The sequence below is a fragment of the Osmerus eperlanus genome, chromosome 10, assembly GCF_963692335.1.
Source record: "Osmerus eperlanus chromosome 10, fOsmEpe2.1, whole genome shotgun sequence".
Taxonomy (NCBI): domain Eukaryota; kingdom Metazoa; phylum Chordata; class Actinopteri; order Osmeriformes; family Osmeridae; genus Osmerus; species Osmerus eperlanus.
The window spans coordinates 4,406,348-4,431,138 of NC_085027.1; the positions used below are offsets into that span (position 1 = coordinate 4,406,348).

General features: G+C 44.7%; 2 protein-coding genes across 2 annotated transcripts in view; both read left to right on the forward strand.

Annotated features, from left to right (window-relative positions):
* Positions 1 to 12,253, forward strand: part of LOC134028545 (insulin-like growth factor 1 receptor) — a 62,232-nt gene extending 49,979 nt beyond the window's left edge. The window contains exons 16-21 of the mRNA XM_062472167.1: positions 12 to 241; positions 365 to 472; positions 921 to 1,083; positions 1,234 to 1,363; positions 2,611 to 2,745; positions 5,211 to 12,253. Coding sequence (XP_062328151.1) covers positions 12 to 241; positions 365 to 472; positions 921 to 1,083; positions 1,234 to 1,363; positions 2,611 to 2,745; positions 5,211 to 5,793 — 1,349 coding nt within the window. The 3' untranslated portion in view covers positions 5,794 to 12,253. The remainder of the gene's footprint in view (positions 1 to 11; positions 242 to 364; positions 473 to 920; positions 1,084 to 1,233; positions 1,364 to 2,610; positions 2,746 to 5,210) is intronic.
* A 632-nt stretch (positions 12,254 to 12,885) lies between these two features.
* lrrc28 (leucine rich repeat containing 28) lies at positions 12,886 to 24,565 on the forward strand. The gene is made up of 10 exons (XM_062472193.1): positions 12,886 to 13,025; positions 13,759 to 13,989; positions 14,394 to 14,434; positions 14,789 to 14,826; positions 14,975 to 15,112; positions 17,533 to 17,739; positions 20,024 to 20,126; positions 20,218 to 20,393; positions 21,198 to 21,357; positions 23,002 to 24,565. Exons 2-10 carry the CDS (start codon positions 13,822 to 13,824, stop codon positions 23,069 to 23,071), a joined length of 1,101 nt encoding a protein of 366 aa, XP_062328177.1. The 5' UTR covers positions 12,886 to 13,025; positions 13,759 to 13,821; the 3' UTR covers positions 23,072 to 24,565.
* The last annotated feature ends 226 nt before the right edge of the window (positions 24,566 to 24,791 follow it).

A 24,791-nucleotide genomic window follows, 5' to 3' on the forward strand; every position in this document is an offset into this window, starting at 1 on the left:
CCCCCCAACAGTGTACGTCCCAGACGAGTGGGAGGTGGCCAGGGAGAAGATCACTATGAACAAGGAGCTGGGCCAGGGCTCCTTTGGCATGGTGTACGAGGGCATGGCCAAGGGTGTGGTCAAGGACGAGCCGGAGACTCGTGTAGCCATTAAGACGGTCAACGAGACCGCCAGCATGAGGGAGCGCATCGAGTTCCTCAACGAGGCGTCCGTCATGAAGGAGTTCAACTGCCACCACGTGGTAGGACACCGGCATGCACCACAGCACTTCTTAACCTGGACCTGGAAATCAATCCAAAGCTCTTGGGATGCCTCCGAGTTGAAAAACGTCATTAAAGATGCCTGTGCTGTGTGATTGGTGCAGGTGCGCTTGTTGGGCGTGGTGTCGCAAGGCCAGCCCACTCTGGTGATCATGGAGCTGATGACCCGGGGAGATCTGAAGAGCCACCTGCGCTCCCTCAGATCCAAAGAGGTACGCCCTGCCCTAAACCCCCTCCACTGGCATCTCTCCTGTCTGGTCTCTTACCCCCCACTGGCATCTCTCCTGTCTGGTCTCTTACCCCCCACTGGCATCTCTCCTGTCTGGTCTCTTACCCCCTGCCAAACACAGCCCTCCGTCCCCGTGACCCCTCCCCCCCCCGTGACCCCTCCGTCCCCGTGACCCCTCCCCCCCCCCCGTGACCCCTCCGTCCCCGTGACCCCTCCCCCTGCCCTTCTTCACATGTTCAGGGCCCTGAACTTCTCAGATCTTGTGTACCTGGAGTCACTTTCCTCTACTCCAGGTCTAAACTCTTTCCCTCTCTCTCTCTTTCCCTCTTTCTCTCGTTCTCTCTCCCCCCCTCTCTCTCTCCCCCCCTTCTCTCTCTCTCTCTCCCCCCCACCCCTCCTCTCTCTCTCTCCTCCTTGGTGTCCCCTTGCAGCCAACCTCGTCCGCCCTGTGCCTGCCCCCCCTGAAGAAGATGATTCAGATGGCGGGTGAGATAGCGGACGGCATGTCCTACCTCAACGCCAACAAGTTCGTCCACAGAGACCTGGCGGCCAGGAACTGCATGGTGGCTGAGGACTTTACCGTCAAAATAGGAGGTGGGGGGAAGAAAAACAACGGACATGTCATATTGTGTTGTGTCCTCTCTGAGCCCAGGAAGCAAAGCAGCATGAAAGCACGAACACTGTAAGCTACGTTTCAGATACAGGAGATATGGATGGTTTGAACCTCTTGCTGTGTGTGTGCAGACTTCGGCATGACGAGGGACATCTACGAGACAGACTACTACCGTAAAGGAGGCAAGGGCCTGCTGCCAGTACGCTGGATGTCCCCAGAGTCCCTTAAAGATGGCGTCTTCACCACCAACTCAGACGTCTGGTAACTGTCCCCTCCCACACACACACACACCCACCCATAAACAATAACTTCTGGGGGATCTATTACTTTGGGAAGAACATCAGCTTATTTTTCCATTTACCCATACAGTAGAGATAATCTCTGCCTAGCAACAAAAGACCTTAACAGAAGATCACAGTGTCCTCTTTAGTCAGACAATGCTAGGGGATACAGTTAGGAAGACCAGTTGAAGTCAGTGAATTCTACCTACTTAGAGGCCACATTTCTGGTTTGGATATTCAAAGGGAATGGCTAAAAAGGTCCTGGCCCAGCTTCTGTGTGTTTAAATCCAGCCTGGTGAATATTTAAGTTGTATATTTCCCTCGTGTTTTTTTTTGTTCCGCACGCACGCACACTCTTTTCCCCTTTCTCTCTGTCTCTCGCTCCCCCTCTCTTTTTGAGGACTGCACCAGGATGTAGACATCCACTTCAGTAACAGCTGCAGTCGATACACACACACACCGCATTCCTCCTCTTCCCTTTCCCCTGCTCCGTATCTTGAGTCAATTTGTAGTTCCATGTAGCGATAAGAGGCCACTCTGGCTCTCAAAGGGTAAGATGGGGGGAAGGGGTGGTGTGTGTATGAAATTTTCACTGGCTTTTAAGACCAAGGGCCTCAGTTAAACACACCTCTTAATTCCGTTTCTTGAATTAGAGAGAGAGAGAGAGAGAGAGAGAGAGAGAGAGAGAGAGAGAGAGAGAGAGTCCCCAGGCTGAGAGGCTGCTCTTTTGTAGTTGTCCAGATGTTGTGAAATTACAGAGCGGGCCCGGTCAACTCTGCCAGGAGAGGCAACTGCCCGCCCCCCCCACCCTCCATATCTGCTTCTTTGAAGTCTTGAGATTAAACCCAGTGCAACGTGGAAAGAAACACTCATGCACCACCAGTAACCAGACTGCGGGGGTGACCATTCTCTCTCTCTCTCTCTCTGTCTTTCTGTCTCTGTCTTTCCACCATCTTCCCTCATTTAACGAAGCACTTTTTATTTGTTTTTGCCGTGCTCTGGAGACACTGCTGCTCTTGCTAATTAGATACAAGATGTTTTGGGATTGTGTGCATGTTAGCCCCTTGAGGCTAGGTTGGAGTGTGTTCTGTTTGTGTGTGTACATGAGTAAGTGCCTATTTGTTTTCTTGCAGTCTTGAGTGAGAGGGGGATGCTGTTGTGTGAGACCCTTGTACTTCCAGCTTGTTTCTATTTGTGTGTGAGAACCTCTCTTGTGTCTCCCCTCAGGTCGTTTGGAGTAGTGCTGTGGGAGATCGGCACCCTGGCCGAGCAGCCCTACCAGGGCATGTCCAACGAGCAGGTGCTACGCTTCGTAATGGAGGGAGGACTCCTGGACAAGCCGGACAACTGCCCCGACATGCTGTGAGTGTTTTTCCTCGCCCCCCCCCCCTACACACACGCGCGCACTCCAACATGAAACACTGCGTGTGTCAACGATGCTGGTGACACCCGCTCTGTGTACGAGCGCGGCCTTGGGCCTTCAGGGATCCGTCCGTTGAAGGCCACATTCTTGTTCAGTTGAAAGCACCAAGGTCGTACGACAGCTCGGACGCGTCACCTGAGGGCATTCGTTTCCCCTCGTGCGTAAGGACCTACCCCCGGCCTCCCAAGCCACTCAGATGACCCAGCACTCAGTGATGTCCAGGCCCGGTGGTTTTGGTGTATTTAGAACAGCACGAGGTGGGGCAATGGTCAGGCACCGGATCATAAGACCCACACACTCACAGCTGGAAGGCTGCATCGAGCCAAGTGAAATCCATAATTGTTGGCGTCACTCACGGCTAGTTTTTTAATAAAGCCTGATGACATCATGGGCTGTCCGGCTGGATGACTGGCTGGGTGCTCCAGAGTCCTGCTGCTGTGCCCACAGAGCTGAGGCCGGTAGAAGGGACGGCTGGCGTTCCCACAGTGGAGGAGACCAGGCCAAGGGGAGGATCAGACCTGACATCACAACCCCTCTGCTCTTTCCAACTGCCGTGGGTGTCGAAACAAATTCGGCCTCCCCTCTTAAGCAACTCCGCGGCTGTCATATTCATCCTCGGGGACATTAAGATGACCGTTTCCACCGAAAATAGGTGACGTCAGTGACACGTTTATGTCTTTGGAGGGAAGTTTGTTTGATAGGTGCTGTGTGTTTTGGTCACAGTTGACCTCACCTTTTTAAGGAAAGGTTTTGGTGCTGTGCTGCCAGAATCTCTGGCTTCTCTGATTGCCCGGATACAGTGAAGGGGGGGGGGGGGCGGTTTATAACTTTCAATTGCGTTTGTGTGCGCACACACGCATGTGCCTGCACTCCCTGACACACTGAGCATGTGCTAAAGGCTGCTTTTCTGCTTTTTAACAAGCCAGTGGAGAATTCCTGAGGGCTGCAGTGTCAAATGTTGCAAAAATTGAATCGTTGCCATTTTTGTGAGGTAGTATAGAGAGAGAGAAAGACATCTTTTTACCGCTGACAAGATATCTAGATGCCCTGCTGTCCTGCCGAACATGCAAATAGGAAGGAACAAATACGCATACCTCGGTTATTTTCCCTCTGCCTTTCCAAAATAACGGAATGAGTGTGATACATGGATCCTTACATTTTTTATGATTTCTTACTGGTGCAGTTGCAATAAGTATGATTCATATTTATCGCGGGTAATAAGACAAACGCAAACCATGTTTTGAGTTCCGTGGGCCTTGCACAGTCAGTGCGTGTGGCGACACCGACAAAATAAATCGATCTCCCCTGGGAGCAGCTAGACGCCTGACCTGACAGGGATGTGCCACCGTCACCCCTCCCAAGCAGACAGGTTCCTCTTGCCCGCGGGCTAGGGTTCAACCATCTACACCCAGCAACTGTACACTGCATGCTAAATACAAACCTCACACACACTTGCCTGCATTCCTCTATACAGAGAGAAAGAGAGAGAGAGAGAGAGAGAGAGAGAGAGGTGGGTGGGTGGGTGGGTAGGTAGGTAGGTAGGTCGGTAGGTGGGTGTGTGTGTGGGTTGAGAAAAGTTGTGAAAGAGAGGCACTGGGAGAACGCAGCAGTCCAGGATCTCCTCCATGGCCTCGTGTCTTATTGACCGCAAGCGGTCCCCCGTCTGTAGTGAAACGGCGCCCCGGCCCCTTGAGCCTCTCCTGGTTCCCCTTCAGGGGGAGCTGGGCCGCCTGGCATGGAGAGAGCGAGGCTGGAAGGTATTTGGTTTCAGCAGCCTCAGTACTCCTGGTGTATTCTTAGCTTGTTTGTGTATAATTAAAGGTGTGGTGAACCAGAATGCACCGCGTCCCAAGCTATCCTATCATTGACGCAGCTGCTGATGCTGCTGCTGCTGTTGTTGTTTTGATGGCAGTTGACTTACAGCATTAAGTGTGTAAAGTAACAGTTTTTTTTGTTGTTTTGTTGTTTTGTTTTTCTTTGCCTTTTTATGTGTTTATGAGCTCTGCTGGTTTATTCTCGGGTTATTTCACAAAGAATTTAATGTCATTATATAGTTGTAGTCACAGATAACACAAACTACAAATTAGACCTTCTCTTTGAGCGGTGGCGCAGTTGTTTGTCCCATTCCTGGTTTGAGGTTTTGCTATAATTGTGGAGTAGACCGCCATCTGTTGACCAGAGGAGAGTACTGACAACAGCATCAGATAACTGCTTCATAAACAAACCTGTCGGCCCTGAAAAACAAGCCATTAAACCATCTGCCATTTTTAGAAACGAAGAGTAAACGTTAAACTAAACCAAATATTGGCATGCCAATTGAACCAACTGCATCCAGTTCCTTTGAAAGGAATTTTTTAAAAGAGATTCATTGTTGACCGTATTGTGTGCGTGTGTGTCCACTCAGATTTGAGCTGATGCGGATGTGCTGGCAGTACAACCCCAAGATGCGTCCTTCCTTCCTGGAGATCATCAACAGCATCAAGGAGGACCTGGATCCTCCGTTCAGAGAGATGAGCTTCTTCTACAGCGATGAGAACAAGCCCCCGGACACAGAGGAGCTGGACATGGAGGTGGAGAACATGGAGAACGTTCCCCTGGACCCTGCCGCGTCCAGCCGACCGCCCATCTGCGCCCCAACATCCAGCCAGGCCTCCGCCCCAGCCCAGCAGACACCACCCTCCCAACAGACGCCCCCTTCCAACCAGGCCGGTGCCTCCACGAACCTGGTGGCGCCCTCGCTGGGGCCCGGCGCCCCCTCTGCCCAGGCCCAGTGCTCGGCCCCCTCGTCGCCCTGCCCACCAGGCTTGCCTCTGGACAAGCACCCAGCAGCGGGAGCGGCGGGAGCAGCGGGAGCAGCAGGGACCAACGGCCCCGCGGCGACGGTCGCGCTGCGGCCTGCCTTCGACGACTCGCAGCCATACGCACACATGAATGGGGGTCGCAAGAACGAGCGTGCCATGCCGCTGCCCCAGTCCTCGGCCTGCTGATCCAGGGCCCACAGCCCCCAACCTCTCCCCCCCAACCTCTCCCCCCCCCCCTCCCCCCCAAAAAAACTTGTGACCCCTCCTTCGTTTTTTCCCTATGGAGCCTGTTTTCTCTAAGGAGAATTCCTCCTCAACACACCTTTTACATGTCTGCCTAGTCGTCTGTGCTTCCCTGGGCAACCAGGAAACATTTGACTCAGCGGGAGAGAACCGGAATTGGAAAACACACGAGGGCAATGGTCTCTGTTCTACTGTCCGTCAGTGGACTGTCTCTCCAATATCTTAGTATTGTGTTTTTGATCTCTCATCGATTGCCCTGACGTGACAAACGACCTGCTGTGGCGTCTGACGTGGAGAAAGAGGATGAGGAGACGGGATGAGGACCGTTCTGGAGTTGGTTCTCTACTGATGGCTGAACTTGTTTATATATATAGTTTTTTGTTACTTTTTTATAGATTTCCGAATAGGGAAAAAAAATGTGCAGGCCTTTAAGAATAACTGTCAGTTTGGTGGGATGCGGGCGGGCATTATTATGAAATCGATTAGCATATCTGGAAGCAAATCCAATGGAAAAAGCACTTCGAGGTTGGTCTCTCCATATACGTTTGTATCTCTGTAGGTTTAACAGACACGCATGTGCACCTGTCCATGGAGTGGAGAGCTTGTGCTCCTCACCCTCTCAAAGATGGTGGTTGCCATCCATCCACTGGGAGCACTGGGTCAAAATGGCTGCCACTAAGGGGCAGTGGTTTCACTGAAAAGGGAGGGGCAAAAGTAATTCTGCCAAATTTGTTGCCAAATTAGATATTTGTTTTCTTCTCTACTCCTTCCCTTGTTTGCTCTTGATAGAGCATGGAAGCAACAAAATCGCGCATTCTTACACTCCACATTTTTACACTGGCATATTTATGGGTTTTTTTTTCCTTCTTTTTTGTATAACAGTATCTTATTGAATTATCAATGGAAATCATATTTTTTTCCCCCAACACATCTCTTCTCATTCATAGTTTGACCAGGGGTTTGTATCCTACAGTACCACAAGTCACCTAGAAGGTTAAACCACAACTTTAGACACACCAAGTGCTGTTACAAGAAGCATAAAGTACGTAGCGCCAAAAAAAGCAAATGTAATGCAACAAAAAAAAGAGAAAGAGAGATTGGTTTAAGAACACAGTTACGAACACTAATATTCTATAGACTAGACCTTGTATAGGCAAAAGTGTTCACTCAAGGCAACATTGTATACAGCAGGTATTTTTTTTAGACTAGTCATTAGTCTCTCTAAGATCCAGACATTCTATATTGGTCTTACAGTTGTATGTTAGACCACAGAGCATTTACATACACATCATTTTTTTGTGTCACTTTTATAACTTTTTTACTGTTTAAGATGTTCATCTAATTGTCTGTACAGAAAGAAGCTGCTATTTTATTCTTTATTTCTCTTGTGGTTGTAATATATATCTATATATAAAGAAAAATCCTTCAGGTTTAATCTTTGACCGTTTTCAACTACAGTCCATTTTCTTATTCTTGTATTTCTGCAAATATTCATATGAAACAAACATTGTTTCCCCTTTGTTCCTAAAGGTATGATGTTTTGCCACATATTGTCCAATGCCTTTTCATTTGGTTCCTTTTTTTTAACCATACATTTTCTTTTGCTAGACTGAAATCTTTGTCTTTTGTAGAGCGGTATAGTGATTGTATTGATTACTGTTGGTAATAGTGTCGGGCTTCTCAATTTGACACTTTCTGCTCCTTGTCAGTGCTGTTGTCCTCTAGCGCTGTGTAAGGTGTTGCCACCGAGTCACCGCTGAATCTCAGGTCAAAGTTTAAGCGTGACTTTTCTCCACACATTCTCATTGATGTTTGTACGCTGTCCATCAGTTTTATCTTCAGTGAGCTGTCTAGCATTAACCCCTCTGTAGCAGAGCTAACACTGCAGTGCGTTGAGGTTTAGTGTCGTATTTACTGTAGAGTCATCTTTGCTTCCTCTGTCAGGGTCTGTGTACTGCACAGTATATTTCACTCCCTGGTCTAGAATTAGAGCTTTCACTAACCTGAGACTCCACCCCTATTCAACATAATACAGTCACAGAGGAGTACACCCCCCTTCTTCGTAACAGCATGTTTGCCATTAACTGTCGATGAAAAGGATCCCCCCCCCCCCTAAAGTAATTATCTTGTTGTTTTTTTTAAATTAAGATTAATGTTAATATTATAGACACAAGCTCAGTAAGACCAAACCAATACTAAACGTATGTATGAATACTATAATAAGACATTTCAAACACAATGAATACTGTAACTGAGCAATGCATACATTTATGTCAGTGAGAAGTTGTGATATGGAGAGGACCACCTGGTAATTTATATTGAAGGATTGTTCACCTCAAATTTAAGATGCATATTATTTAGTTGTCCCTGCCCATGTTGCTTTCCCAGTATGATTATTTATTTTTGTGATATGTGTTCATCACTGTACAAATGCCCTGCGAGTAAGTATTACATGGAGAATATTTTTCTATTTTTTTTCCCTTTGCTTTCATGATTGGAGGATAGGATGTAGTTTTTCCTTCAAGCATTTATCTACCTCACTCTTTTTTAGATCTATGTATGTGTATAAAAAGACAATACATCTCACTTTTTTCCTCACGACAGTACTGTTCTCTCTTATCTGATAGACCTCATTAGCTCTAGAATATAAAGAAAACGACACAAGTCTGGAGTGGGGAGGTGGACCCCTGGGACACGATTGGGCTTTAAAAGCTATGCAGTTTCATTGATACTGAAGTTGTATGCGTCCTATCTTTGCCATTTAAGTGGAAAGACAGTCAATGCAGGAGTTAAGAAACACTTGTTCATTATGTCTGCCTCAGTCCTATCCTCCTCACTCCTGCACATATTGATCATTCCCACAACCTCAGTTCCTCGGATTATACAGCTGGCTAAGAGAGGGGTTTTGTAAACTTTATTTTTGAAAATTGTTTTGGTATATAAATGGATTTAGAAAGATGTTCATTGAAAGAAGAAAAGAAACGGCGATGAAATGTCTGTGACCATGTTGGCTCTGTATGTTCCAGTGCTGTTATGAAGTGTATTGAGTTTAAAGTGAACGTTGTTTGTGCAGACACAGCTTTGGAGAACCAAACCACCATTAATGTCAATTATTTATTAAACACTGCAAGGCGCATTTGTGGCTAGCTCCATTTCTAGCAAATGGCCCCCAAACTAAGGAAGATACCCTCATGATGTATTCTCCTCAAGTTTGACTTGGTCAATTCTAAGGTAAAAACTTAACATGGCATCGTGCAGTCTGCATCCAACAGTCACTGTGTCTTGTACTGGCCCAGTAGAGGGTTGCCTTGAAGATGATTATTATTGACAATTAGCCATCCTCACCTTTTTAACTAAGCTTGTGACACAACAATTATAGACACAACATTACAGACACAAAGATAGCATGTGTGAGCTTGACATGCATTTACTGTAACATCCCAAGTGGTATGTTCTCAAAGCTAGAGCTACACCTTTTAATCTTACACCACATGCTGAGATGTCTCGATACTCTAGGAATGTACTAGTGTCTCACAGTCAAGGATGGGAATTTAGTGTCTATGAGTCAGAGTGTTAGTTTCAACATCCCCTGCTCTGGAAGGTTATATCTGTTTACCCGACATTAATAGCAGCAACAAACGGAATATATTGAGGTCAAAACACCATATTTTACCAAGTAGTCTATGGTGGGTAAATAGATTGGCATGGAAGGTTGTGGACAGAAAGGTCTTTCTCAGAGTCCGGGTTTCCTTTCTTGGCAGTTGCCTCTGTCTCACCAGTAAGAAAACACTGTTTCCCCTCACTGTCTTTTACTCACCCCACCTTCATCTTCTTTCAAAGTACCCTCCTCAAAGATGGTCTCTGCACACAGCCACCCAGATCCCAGAACAAAACACCCTCATTCTCCTCTACCACAGACATCTACCACAGACATCTTGTTGGTACCATAACAGTGGGTTTTAGGCCGTTTTCCCTACTAGATCCATTGATCATGGGTCTTGGTATTCTCAGGGCCAAAGTGTTTGGAGTGGAATAGGGGGAGACTCCTCGGCTGCCCCCATAATCTCTACTCTACTACTGCTGCTGCTGATGTTGCTGCTTCAAACCTATTGAATCAAGCAAAGGCCTTTACATGTAGAAAAGTAGAGCAATATGAGATGATACTGGAAAGCGATAACGAGGCAATTCTGGGTTCATATCTATCCATGTACAGTATATTATAACAACCAGACACAGACTTTCAGAATATTCAGATTGATAAACTAAAAATGGGTGAGGAAACTTTGAGAGCACCCGAGTCGTTTTGTCCAAAGTTTAGATGGTTCAAACCAGAGATTTGAGCTCTAGAGAATTGAGAGTCAAAGACTTGGAAGAAATGTTGAGAAAAAGGTTTGCGGTCCATGTCTATTGAAGCCTGGCCGTTCTGAACACAAGGCACTTAACTCTTTCTTGTTTTCTTTTAATACGAAAAGATTAGGCTCCAGGAAATAATAAATGGAGGGTAGCAATGAAACTTGGGGTTGGTAGAGTGGCACATTGCTGGATGGAAAATGTTTTTGTGTGTTATTTTGTTAAAGAAAAAATAAATCCAGATCACCAGCTTTGTGCTCGTTTTTTGCGTTATGTATATGGGTGCAAGTGCATCACATTTAGGTGTACAGTATTCTTTAATTTTTCTTTAAGTATAGGCATCCGTGCTATTTATTGTTTTTTTCCATATTCTATTGTATGATTAGTAAGTTGGCCTGTTGCTTAGTGAATGTCCGTTTACAACAACAACAAAAAAGACCTTTTCTTTCTTTCTTACTACTATACAAACACATCTACAGTAGATTACGGGTAGTCCTTTGACAAAGAAAAAGTGAAGTTTACATAACTTTATTGAGCAATTTTTGAATTGCAATCAATGCTAGCTTGCCGGTTTTATTGGAAACTTGTGCAGAAATAGATACGCTCCATATAATAGTTAAAATAAGATGGAGACCCCTGGGTCTGCCTGGGGTTTTGAATATGTACTATCTCTAGAGTTTGTACTGAAAGTCTTTTATAATTAATTGACCCAACAGTGCTTATCTGTTGGGCATTCCTGCATTTTGTCACAAAGGGGCCTTCATTTTCTTCAAATAAGATTTAAAAAATAACATGAATCATATGACCCAAATGGAATTCATTTTTGGGTAAAACTTCACCATAGATAGTGCCATTGATGTATCTGTTTGGATTGGTTTAACCATAATGTATCTCTTAGCAATCTCCAGCAACTACACTCCATGTATGTAATACACCATTGCAACAGTACATCTTGGAAAGGTTAAGATGAGTATACCAGATACATGTGAAATTCATGAATGCATTCATAATTTCATCAATTCATAACTGACTTATTTGTTGTGATATAGACACTGCATCAGTGGGGAATGGCAAGTTGGTTAATGTAGTAGCCATAACTTCCACTGAAGGACCTACAAAAAATGTGCTATTGCAGACAATAGATCTAAGGGAGAAATGGCTGCCCCCCCCCCCCCCCCCCCCCATTAATTTTGGCTACTCATTCTTATGTCATCATCTCACTCCTCTCTATCTCTCGTCACTTAGAATGACTATCTGTGACTTACAGAGACTGTCACATGGCATTTTTGCATCAGAACTTTTCCACTGGAGTCTATTCCATTTAATAGAAAAGGATAAAAGATGAATGAAAGGCTTTTGTCTTGTTCTCCTACTGTTTCCTGTTATGATTTAAACTCAACTGTAGTGCTGTAAGGGTGGTCTATTTTTCAGTGGACTGAACTAATGTTATAATTCTCATTCTAATGAATCAAACGTGAGAGTGAATTCGTTGGGATCACGGTTGTCTTGGTGTTCTTATTCCCTCACTGTTATCTGCACGGCTCCACGCAATCTTGCCGTGTTGGTGATGTGGATTTCTATGGTCTTTAAAATGCCAGTTGTCACTGGCGTGAAGTTATGATAATGGTTATTTCAATGTTTAGTGGTCTGACTTTTATTTGCCTCAATTCTACCACTGGAGAGCATCATATAGAACTGACATTGAAAACAGGACTCTTGTCTATATATATACAGTATATATTTTATTTTTTGTTACGAACGATGGCCAATTTGTTACCAAGAATTTGATGTGTGTAAATTATTCATACAAAACTCCTGTGTTTATATTGAAATGATTCTTTAGAGATTTCAATTATTTTTTTCTTTTGTATATTCTGTTGTAAGAATTTATTCCTGGTATCAATATATTCTGAATACTTTACATTCTGGGAGAAATAAACTGTTTATTTTAAATGGCAGAAGGAGAGGAGAATGTTTAGTTTCTCTTATTCATTCTTTTTCTAGTCATTTAAATTACCACAAGATTTAAGTTGAATAAAAATGTATGCAACAATTTGGTTTGTTAGCCCTTATTTTCTACAAGACTTAGTCTCACATCTCGAAACACTTACAGTAGCATGCCTGTTGGGGATGGATCCCTTTTACTTTTGCATACCAATCCTTTCTCTTCAGATCTTTGAAAACCATCTGCATAGGGGATGAACTAGTGGCCGGATTGGCCTTAGGCCTTCAATGGGACCTCTCTCCCTGTTCGGTCTACTCCAGGACTGCTGCCAGCTTAGCTGTTTTCTGCCCAATTGGAACCCAATAAGAATTTGCTCTTTACTAAGCAAATTATGCACTTGGAACATCCACAAAGAGACCCTGCAAGCTGACTTGGCTCTCTGGCCCAGGTCATTACCTCTTTGAGAGGACCACCATGCCACTGACAGCAATGAGACCTATTTTTCACTTTCCTACAGTGCCTGATTCATTGCATTACAGCTAGTAGTTCCTCCGTGGATCCATTCATTGTTCAAAAGTTAAATAGCAGTACAAATAGTGTATGCCATACTTACTTTTTCATGATTACAATTTTAGTCTAAATCTAAAATTATGTCCGAAGCTAAACCTTGGACGTTATCGCACATTCAGGATGTTGTGGAGTGCCCCCGTGTGGTCCTTCAAAATAATTGACAAATTATTCCTTAAAAACTACATCGACCGGCAGCGGTTTTGACCAGAAATGACGACTCGCGTCAAGTTTGTAGATGAAATGACTAGCTAGCAGAACTTTTTACATATGGGGCGAAGTAGAATGTAATGATGTGTTGTTTTTTAACAAGGTAAGACTGTGTAAAGATATTTCGCTGCATGCATGTATACTTACTGTTAAACTTGCATGAGTTATAGAGTGACTGTCTAGAAACGTAGCACAGCGAGCTAGCACTACTACTGTAGCTGTCTTGGCCTGGGTAAACACAAGCGCATTAGCCTCGTAGCTGCAGACAGGCCTACCTGCACTGTATGAATTGGAGTTAGTGTATGACACGCATCGCAAAGGACTTGTTATTTATGATCGCAAGGCTTGTTGATAGTTAGCCGTAGGCCATGCTTTTTATTGAATCGACGACGCAGCTAGTGGTTCGTACAGTCTTGCCAGTGTTAAAGCTAGCTAGCTACTGTCTTATCTAGCTAAGCTATCCTATCAGTAGTAGCTAGCTACGAAGACCAACTCAACAGAGTGCCGGCTATACAGGCTGAAAAGTAGAACATGAATCAACTTGAGGCATTTTAACCACAGTCAGCTATAGCTAGCTACAAGCAGCTATTCTACCTACACTTGAAAGAAACAGCTGAGAATTGTCGGATAGTAGGCCCTACTTCGTTTTAAGATGTCAAAAGGACATAGATCTTAGATGTTCCTTTGACATCTCCTGACCTTGGCCTTGTATCAGTCTTCAATCCAGCAGCGTAATCGCCACTGCTGTATGTCATTCACAGTCTACATTATAGTCTCGCTTGATTTATCTGTGATTGTGGGTTTAATTTTGCACGGCTACTTGTTTCTTGTTGTAGGCCATGACAGTGATTTAGAAGGTGTGACAGAAACACCTCTTCAGAAGTGGCTTGTCGATTGAAATGGCCTCTGAACTCCACGAGGCTATATTTGTGGCCAAACAGGAGCGCCACAAGAACCTGTTCCTTAACTACAGAAACCTGAACATCTTCCCTGTGGAACTCCTGAAAGATGAGGGTCTGCAATTTTTGGAGAGGCTATACATGAAGAGGAACTCTCTTACTACGCTGGTGTGAAATTGACATGGACGACAGTGTTTTAACCCTTGTGTTATCTTCGGGTCATTCTGACCCATCAGCCGTGTGACCCACCGTCGTATTGCGACAAATTTACCTCATACAAAAACAAAGTGAAGCATTTTCTTTTAACCGTTGGGCTGTCTCAGACCCCCCACATTGCAAAGGTTAAAAGAAAATTATTTTTATTAGTTTTTGTATTGGGTAAAACTGGGTAAACACAATGATGGTTCGTTATGAACCTTTGGGTCATGTGACCCGAAGGCAGCACAAGGGTTAAAGTGTGGTTTAATGAAAATGACATTTGAGGCATTTTATTATTGTGTGTGGAAAATGTATTCAAATGAGTATATGTTTTAAATTAATATTCATTCTAACTTTAACCCTCTCTTCCATAGCCTGACAGTCTTGCACAGAAACTCCCAAATTTAATTGAGTTGTAAGTACCAATTTAAAACAAAATTATGTAGACACAAGCGCATACTATTGTCCATGTAATACATGCAATTCATTAGTGGGAATATAAGACCGTCAAATCCACACATGTGCTAATAGGGAATTGCATTCTTATTGTATTGGCTCTGATTGTAAATTATTCCTTTCTATAATCTGTACAGCTGCTTGGAATGAATCCTGGGGACCAGTATTTTACATTTAGTCCAGTAGATGTCGCCAGAGGTTTTAGAGATGAATTATGCCTGAAAAAGGCCATTGCTTTTTTTCCCTTTCACATGCCATCATCGTGCTTTACTCAGAATGTAAAACATTACTAATTAACTTTATGTTGTTTAAGGTATCTTCACTCCAATAACATAGTCATCATTCCTGAAGGTAAATCCTTCTCTATTTTCCCTTAGTAGCAACATTAGTAGAGGCCCCTACAAGAAATGTTTTTTATTCACACACTAGTATCAGGAAAGTGTTTATTATTATTATTAATTTAAAATCTACTGTTCTCTTTGTTTCCGATATTGTCCAGCTATTGGGAACCTAGCCAAGCTTCAGTCCCTGGATCTGAGTGACAATGCACTTCAAGTAATTTGTCCTGAAATTGGTCGCCTTCGCTCACTACGACATCTGAGACTGGCCAATAACCAGCTGAAATTCCTTCCTCCAGGTATTGTTATCTCACTGTATCTCTAGCACAATGTATCGAAACATCATATGCAAAAAACACAGTTATTATTCCAAAAACTAGCAATTGGACCTAGGATCTATGTGGTAATTTCATTTCTTGATAGTCGCACCAAGAGACATGTTATTAAACCTTTCAGTGTCGTCCGAATCTGATTGTTTGTTAGAGCCTCTTAGTGGGAGCTCCTTTGGCTCGACATCGCCCTCTCAGTCAGGCTATTCCTGGCCTGTGGTGTGTCTGAGCCCAGGCCTGGGCTGGCAGAGAGGCTCCTTCAGCAAACGTATCTACAGCAGCCAACATCTTCTCCTCTCTTCCCCCTTTCCCCTCTCCTCTGGACACAACACACCTCACTCTCTGCTTTCCTAATTTAGTAACGGTAAGCCCAAATATGCAGTCAGGAATGGCCTGCGGAATGTCAGGCAGACGCCCAAAGAGTGCTGTGTTGTTTTAGCAGCAGCCAGGGGTTCTGGGTCGGGTACTGACGGGGTGTGGGTGAGGGAGGTGGCGGGAGGTGGCGGGAGGTGGTGGGAGGCAGAGGTCAGAAATGGACTCCTTTGACCTCACCTCACTTCTAACACAATATGTGGCAGACGTATCCCATGCATCTCAATCTAGTTACTGAGAAGATTTATTGAATCAAGAATTTTGATGTAATTTGACTGAAAGCTTAAGCTTACAAATGATTTTAAAGTGTCACTCTTACCAATGAACAAATATGTGATTGGTAGGCCAAATATTTTGACCTTCAGTTATCTGGTGTTTTCCACTGGCTTTTTCTTTATTCACTGTGTACTATGACACAGTGGCTCATATGGGTTGACCAGAAAACGGTGGTCATAGTGTATTGAGCATGTGCAAGGCTTTGTTAAATCAAAAGAAGTCAGCACACACATTACACAAATGCCGAAGGAGTCTGTCCGTAGATTTTGGACGATCTCAAGTCCTGTGACCACATTTCTGATCTTTGGTTAGTAAGTAAGGCCACAGTAGTCTTTCTTTGCCAAAACAAACCTCACTGCCTCTCACTTTACAGGAGATTCTGTGTTTTTTTCTTCGCTACAGAGTAAAGAACATTGTGTGTTTGAGTAGACCGGGTAAGAGAGCAACAGGGAGGACAGACGAAGGAATGGGCCACCAAGGCAACCGGCCAACCACTTTACCTCGTTCAAGTCTGTTGATTGAGAGCCCTGAACTCATGCAGCCTTTACATTTTCCTGCTAGACACATAGCGTGTTTTTCAGTTTTGACCATCTAAATCTGATAAGAACAGACTGTTCTGCCATGCAAGACTACAGGGATGTTCATGTGTTAACTATGGCTCAAGTGAATAAAGTACAGGGCAGGCTGTTTACTTTCCAATAACATTCTAACAGTTTCTGTATGTCACCCCTTATCTCTGCTCATATGCGTGTTTGTGGTGGCGATAGTGTTAGGTGAAGTGCTGTTTGTAAATATCGTGTTAAGTACCACAGTCTCAAAGTATACTAGTATGCATATTTTATGAGGAATGTTATTTATGTATGAGGCAGTTGCATGCAATCCATGTGTAGCAAGGTAGCTCACATAAAAATTGAGGGAAACTAGTCAGCACCGTATGTTGTATGTAGAACAGTACTATTTTTATGGCATTGCAAGGCATGTTGACTGAAACAAGTGCTGAGTCAGAAATCTAGTTGATAAAAGCACCATGATCAGTGTTGTTTTCGTTAATGGTAAATCCATTGTACTGTAAATACCCTTCATGACAACAGAGGGTATAGGCTGACAGAAGACCCCATAAATTCTCTATAGTAAACACAGCAAAGCACGTTATAAGATTCCCTCCAGACATGATGCAAATCACAGAATAGAATTTGAGGTATGATTTTACTCTGCAGTGCTCCATAAGCAAGCCAGTGTAGTTTAGGTTTGCTTGTCTTAGCACTGTGCGATAAAAGGTTGCCAGTGAAGTCGTTTTTATTTACTCAGTATAGGCTACCTTTTTGACCAGGAGCATAGAAGACAGTCTTTTCTTACTCTGTACCTCACACTTTCTCGCCAGTCCTCATTAGTGCCGTTAACGAGCTGGAGAGATGCTCTTTCTCTCTGTGGACACCCTCCCTCCACATGGGGTAGATCCCTACGAACTCACCGTCAATGAGAAGTTCTATGGAACAAACTTAGGTCTCATTATCACACACTTGTTTTGGGAGAACCAGGGTCCTTGTTTCTCAACAGGGTACGACCGGAAGCACGCTTCGTTTTCTCTTTTGCCCTCATTTCCTTTTTACGAGTTAGCAATGTGTCTGAATGTCCCAAAACATACTCCACCACGCAGTAGTCCACCTCATCACTCATGAAAACACAGCTTCAATGTCTGCTCGGGCTCTGTCTAAGCCTGACCTCTGGGCGGTGCGTTCCAGAAATCGGGGACCTGCGAGAGCTAGAGACTCTGGATGTTTCCATGAACCTGCTGAGCTGGCTGCCTGAGCGACTGCACCAGTGCCTGTCCCTGCAGTGCCTGACCGCTGACCGCAACCACCTGCACGGCCTGCCCCGCCAGCTCTGCCAGCTGCAGAGCCTCAACGAGCTCTCCATGGCTGCCAACTGCCTGGCGTCGCTGCCCTTGGGTAAGTCACCGTGGGGTCGGTGGGAGAGGGGTTAGAGGGGAATTATGTGGTTTTGGATCTTTATGCTGTATTTTTGGCTATTTTTTTTTTGTCCATGTCTAGGCACAGTACCAGATAAAAATGTGTGTTATTCTATATCTGTGCTTTTTGATATTGTTTTTATGATATAGCATCCATGACTATTAATATTCGTAATAACCATTACAATTATACATATATTTAATAAATACCTTCAAATGAATAAACCTAAATAAATAAACCAGCCAAATGAGGTGGTGGATCAAGTCCTTGTTTCAAAACATCCCATTTTGAGTAAAGGGGGAAGCTGGAGGTTCCTGAGAGTATGCTGGCTTTATGCAGGTTCACAAGGGATTTTGTGGGATAGCGGTGAGCATGGTGGATGAAGGCCTTTGAAGAGAGGTTACACAGAGTAGATCAAAGCCTGGAAAGCGGCTTCTCCAACACCTCTCCTGCTGCTGACAGCCCGACAGACTTCTGGGCTGGCGACGACTCATCTGGGCAGCACACACCTCGTAACTCACACTGAGAATGTAAACCCTACTGTCTTTGTGGTAACTTTTTGAAAGGAAGTTCCTTTGCTTTTTGGCCTATTGAATGGCTGCTTCCAGGTCATATGAATTTGTTGCAGTTTCATATGCGCAAGTTATCTTTTCTTGTCTTTTTTTTAAGTTTACGTTTTTAAGGAGTCGGAATCTCTCTTGGCCAAGAAGTTATCCCCTCAAACTCCTTCTGGTTATAGTCCTGCTGTGTACTCCATGTACATTTCATATTAGCTTGCTGCATTTATAATTGTAACTCTTTTAAAAGGGTAAATTAATAATGTAATGTGCAAACAGGCCCATATCTCAACATTATTGGTGCTGTGTCTGTAGCCCTATGCAATCTATTTCTCCTCATGCTGTGGTACATGATGACAAGCAGGAATCTGTACGTTACACGCATGTTCCAAGCTCCTGTCTCCTTTGTCTGCATTTACCAGGGGATTTTTTTCAGCACAGAGTGATCTTTGTTCGTCGTCAGCCATGTGCGCGGCATATGCTAATGGTGTGATGTCAGGGAGCACTGCTCCAGCCAGGGGCGCTGTGTGTGTGTTGGGGTTGTGTGTGGGTATCTTCTGGGCTCGTCCTGGGTCTAGGCCCTTTGATCTGTCCAGTCTGGTTACCGCCCGCCTGCCTGTCTGCGTGGTGGAAACGCTTCAGACACTGCCTGCCCTCCGCAGCGCTACAGGCCACATGAAAAGGAACCTTGTTGCTGTTAGTCCTCCACAGATGGACTGCTTTTCTCTGCTGTAGAATACAGATGTGTGTGTGTGTGTGAATGTGTGCTAAAGAGAGAAGGCACAATACCAAATGCCAATGCCACACACACTCAGAGCAAGAAGATTAGGAGCATGTAAACACCACGGTTTCTGGCCTTTTTTGTATATAGTTGACTTCCAAGACTCTTGAGTGCTGACAGCTAAATGGGACCGTTTGGCAGTTACCAAATAGGTATTTAATAGCCACCATTACAATAGCTGGGTAATCTCCCCATTGACATAATAGATGTAATTTGGTGAAGAGGCATTGGAGCATCTCCTTGCTTGCCACCCCCTTTGATGGATTCCCTGGCCGTCAGCCTCTCCCTCAACCACCCTCCCCTTTCTCCTCCCTCCCAGCACAGTCACACCCGTGCCAAAGCCTCCAGGCTGGGGCTAATGGCACAAGCCGGGTGAGTGCAGCAACGAAGGCGGTGGATGGGGTTGTTACCAGGGTGAAGCTGCGGGTGCGAAGAGCCCCCTTGCTGTGAGGTGCTGAGAGGCAGCCCAGGGGGGTGGGGGTGGGGGTGGGTGAGGGGGGGATGATAATGATCCAAGCATGCTAATAAGGGCCTTGGGAGGAGGGGAGGGACAAGGTGTGTGTGTGTGTGTGTGTGGGCGGGTATAGGCCCCCGTCCTCCCTCCCCACACATCTTCAAAGGATCTCATATCACTACATCGTTGCCAGAGGAACACTCAAGGATAGCATTGACTCAAGTTTACATCAAGGGCAAAGAGTGTTCCCACAGTCAGCCTTGCATATTCAGCCAGGCTGTGAATGCAGGTGGAGAGGAGAGTGCTTCTCACATGGCCCCGACACGTGACGAGTAGGATCCCTCTTGCGGCACACAAGGCCTCTCTGGTTGTGTGGAGATGTTCATGTGAGTTCCAGAGGATGCTGGCGATGGCTCAGCAAGGTAAGGATGTTTCTTTTTTGACTTTTACCATCTGTTGTTTTGCCTTCAGATTTGGGCCGCTCCCGGGAGCTGCAGTTTGTGTTTGTCGACAACAACGTTCACCTCAAAGGCCTTCCCTCCTACCTGTACAACAAAGTCATTGGCTGCAGTGGGTAAGTACAAGTTTTTATTTATTTATTATTATTATGTTGGGTTTTTTTGACCTGTGAATGGCTGCTCACTGTCTGCTCTGTCTCTGTGCAGATGCGGTCTGTCAGCACAGGTACCAGACAGCAAGCTGCTTTCCCTGGCCCTGGGGGAGGTGGCTGTGCCCCTGCCAGCCGAGGTCAAGACAGTAGGCTCTGAGACGGAGAGAGTGGTTCCTCTGGAGGAGCTTGCCATCAGGGCCCTGTATCACATCTGCCACCAACATACCAAGGGTGAGCCAAGCCCATATTCTGGACAACCTGTAGAATGTAGACAGAATACCCATTTAGCTTATTCTCCAAACACACATATAGGTTGTCTGAACACCAAAGCCTCACTCATTTATTCCAGCTATACAGATGTGAGAAGTTCCTTCTCTTTGAGTCTTAATTGGAAGTGTTTGATTTTGATGAAGTGCTATTTTGCTGTGGGGTAGTGCGTTGCACTCTGTCAGCTCTTTAGGATTCAACCATACTTCTGACTCACTCTGTTAAAAAAAAAAAAAAAAAAGATTAAAGAAAGAAAAGAAGACTTGGAAAGTATCTCATTATGGCCTTTGATGTCCCAGAAGAAGATTCACTCAAAACTAAATTTCTACATTGTTGCTGCAAAGATTTTTTTTTTTGTGTCGCAAAATATTCTCAGTAGTTCGAGCCACATTCCCCAGTAGAAAAGGTTTTTCAGATTGGAGAATCTGTTGTTTTTGGTTTTTATTTTTTATATCCAACTGTCACGCAGTCCTTTTTATAGCTGCTTAAAACCCACATCAAGAAAGCAGTGTTCTGTAGAAGACATTTTGAGATGGCTGACTATTACCACAAGCATGAGTAACTCATTGTGTGTCTACACCAATGAAAGTTTGGTACAATTTAAGATATTTTTATTGAAAACATTTTATTATTGTGTTGTCTGCACTGTGTTGGATCGTCTTGTGCAGCACACAGCAGTGACACCTGTCTAGAATGGTCCTGGGCACAGCAGTTGTAGAATGACAATGAACTAGCTAACATTAGCGCTGTTGTTTCCTTGCGTCTCAGAGCTAAGCCTCTTGCCGGCCTTCCTGTTGCCCAAGAGTCTACTGGACGTACTGCTGTGCCCCCTGGGCCACTGTCACCGCTGCAGCCAGCCCATGTTTACCATTGTCTACCCCAAGCTCTTCCCCCTCAGAGAGACCCCCCTGGCTGGGGTGCACCGCAGGTACGCTACAAACCAGGAGAGGCTGTGGAAGTGCATGATTAGCACAGGCGTGAAAACTCACATCAAACGTGTATATACAGGATAGACGGATACACACACACACATGCATCTTTCTCCTCCCTCTCCTTGTGTCTGTACACATGCGCATACAAACACTCCTGTCCAGCTCCATAGCTCACACCTCACTCCTCCTCTAGTGCCGCCAGCTCATTTTCAGCTCAGCGTTCCCGGTACTATCCATCTCTGCCACCCTAGGTTTGTGATAAAACACCCTGCACACTCGCCATCACGTGCTCCACCTAGACTGTGGTTGGTGCTAGAGAATCTTATCCTCCCTCGATCTCTACCTCCCTCTGTACCTCTGTCTTCCTCTCTCCACATCCCTCTCTACCTCCCGCTCCTCCGTCTCCAGCCCTCTCTCCAGTGCCCCCCGCTGCCAGAGCTCAGTGCGAGGCTGGCGTGGGAGGCAGGTTTGCAGGGACAGACAGGCTAATTGAAAGGGAAGGCTGTCGTGGCTGATTCCCTGTGACAGAGCTGCTTTGCCAGGGGAAGTTCTGTTGCACTGCCACCCGCTGTGAGTTAGTACAAGGTGTGTGTGTGTGTGCGTGCGTGCGTGTCAAATAAATCCTTTTTGGATTTCACTGCAAGACCTTGAAAAGCGGTAGAAAGTTAGTAGCAATTGTAGTATAACTACTGTTACTACACCTTTTAATTAAACTACTGCAAGTAACTGGCTATTGTTTTCAGTCCCTGCTAGTGTCATATTCTACTTCTCTGTATGGAGGGTTGACAGTACAGACTGTAGGACCTACCACAGAGTCCTTAAATTTATACCAACCTGCCAATGTTCAGTATTTCACGTTTTGATACCTCACCTCCCTCCCCCCGTCCTGCTGACGCACTATATCACATCAACCCACAAGCTAATCTCCTCACTGGAATGGCATCCACAGGCTTGTCACATACCCTCCTAGTGTCTACTGTCACTTAGCCAAAGCTTGCTAACTTACTAGCCTGCTGCTAGCCTTCACGCCCACACCCCCCACGCCCTTCCCCGCTCCCAACGCTGGTGTTGGCAGGCAGAGTCAGAGTCAGTGGCGTGCTGTATAATCAGTGTGTACAGCCCTGGCCTACGTAGCTTCCTTGTCTGTGTTGGAGTGGACCGTGGGTGGGTGGGGGAGGGTGTTCAGACAGTAATTTATGGGGCTGTCTAATTGACAAAATGAGATGGGGAGATGGAAGGCTGAGGTGATTAGAGTCTGGAGAATATAAGCCTCAGACCCCCGCTGTTTCTGCTGCCATGAGCAACACCATGGCCAAACCCTGGTCTCATCATGATGTCTAAGCACAAAGGGACTCATCGTAGAAACACACTGTCCTTGTACCTGGGATTCATATGCCACTTACTGTTGGCAAGTCTGTTAAATGGCATCTATGGAGGGTCAGATGGCTGAGCGGTTAGGGAGTTGAGCTATTAATCAGAAGGTTGTTGGTTCGAATCCTGGCTGTGCAAAATGACGTTGTGTCCTTGGGCAAGGCACTTCACCCTACTTGCCTCGGGGAGAATATCCCTGTACTTACTGTAAGTCGCTCTGGATAAGAGCGTCTGCTAAATGACTAAATGTAAATCTGTCTTCTCCATAGGACCACAGTGAGTTTCGTGGCCTACTGCTGCTCCAGCCAGTGTGTACGGACTTTTGACCTCCAGGGATGACTTTGTGGCGCTTGCCCCTCCCTCCTTGCGGAAGCACCTCCATTGGTGCTGGTCTCCTTGACAAGTAAGAAGGAAGCCTATTTGAGTCCACTAATGGACAGTGATGCTTCTCCCATCTCCACTTCTTCTGTGTGGGGAGAGATGAAGGATTGAACTTGAACCTCATCCATTTACTGACACGGTGAAGGGGAAAGATGAACACTGAATGGATTCAAGTCGTGGACAAGTCTTAACTGCACTTTTAATTCTCAACCTCCCAGTTGAAAATAATTTTAGTCATGGTGGTTGGCTAAATTAAAATGTCCACAAACTGTCTGAATATGTATAAATGATTCATCTCATGTCTGCAGTTGACAACATAACAGTAAAGTACATACTGTTTGTAATAGCCTAATCCCCAGCCATAGGGTTTAGTATAGTGCAGTCTGTTGGTAGGTTCCTCTCAAAGAAGGAAGACTACTCTACAGGTCCTTCACAAGCGGAAGTAAAGTCTTGAAGAATGAGCAAACAATTGTGATTTGTTTTTCTTAATGGAGGATCTATTTTGGGGTTTTCTATAGATTTTTTGAATAAATTAATAGGAAGTTTTTGATTAAACTTTTGCTGACTGCAATGTCTGTTTTGAATAAGCCCCCTTTAAAAAAGTTCTGAAAATATATTCTTCAAAAACCAAAGGTTTGGCGTTCTTTCGCTTTACCTCTCTTTGTTAAGCAAAATGTTTGTGATGAATGGAATTGCAATACATTTCAAAATGAATACACATTTCATGTTTGAGTGTTGTTCAACACTAATTTAGACTTATCAATTGTTCAAAATTGTCAGGTGTTAACCAGATGTGAAAAAATGAATGTTTTTAATATTGTGTTTTCCACTTTACACCATGGCTTGTGCTGCATACACATGAAACTTATATGAATGATCTCCTTTTACTGTAATGGGCCACACATGACAGGATCCAATTTAAAAGACATGTATGTTAATATCAAGACCCAAAAAGCCACATGTCCTACCAGCAGAGGGGGCAGCAAAGTTCTGTCAATGTCTTAAGAAGGTAACCGAACACTCAAACAGCATTTAGTGGTGCTATAGAATCACCAGTCAGCTCAAGAGAAACTAACTATACTTTAAGAATTGTCAAGCTAGAGCTCTGGCAAGTTATTGTTTTGGATACATAATATCTGAATTGGCAACTTGTGAAGAATTGTGAAGCATGAATATGACACATTAAAAAAAGCCAGCAAAGTATTGACGTGGTTGGGTCTACTACAAAGACTACCTATTGTAAAGCATCCTACTGTATAACATTGGTTGAGTCTGAGTTGAATCCTTTTCAGGATTCCTGCACTGTGAAGGCCTTGTGTCATTCATTTGTTTAACTGAACATTGTATGTTTATGATTACTACGTTGTACAATACCAATACCAAGTTATGATTATTCACTTTTATTTGAATTTCTTGCATTTTGCAATAAAGATCATGAATGTTAAACATTGATGGAAAGGGTCTGAGTCATATATCATGTACAACATACGAGGGTCTTCAACATGCTGCAAATATATCCCATGGTTTACTTTTTGAGTTATACAATAGCATCTCATACAAACGCACAAACATATTCCATATATTTAATTATGCTGTTTGTTTTTGGAGAACAGCACTGGTCAGATTGCTGTGTGTGTGTTTCTGGCCTGTCCTTGCCACATCAGGACCAAACACTTCC

Bases quoted from the DNA above. Each gene is read 5' to 3' on its own strand.
- lrrc28 (XM_062472193.1), top strand. From the start codon at position 13,822: ATGGCCTCTGAACTCCACGAGGCTATATTTGTGGCCAAACAGGAGCGC. The intron at 15,113-17,532 runs GTATTGTTATCT...GGTGCGTTCCAG, and splicing joins GCTGAAATTCCTTCCTCCAG to AAATCGGGGACCTGCGAGAG. The intron at 20,127-20,217 runs GTAAGTACAAGT...GTCTCTGTGCAG, and splicing joins AAAGTCATTGGCTGCAGTGG to ATGCGGTCTGTCAGCACAGG.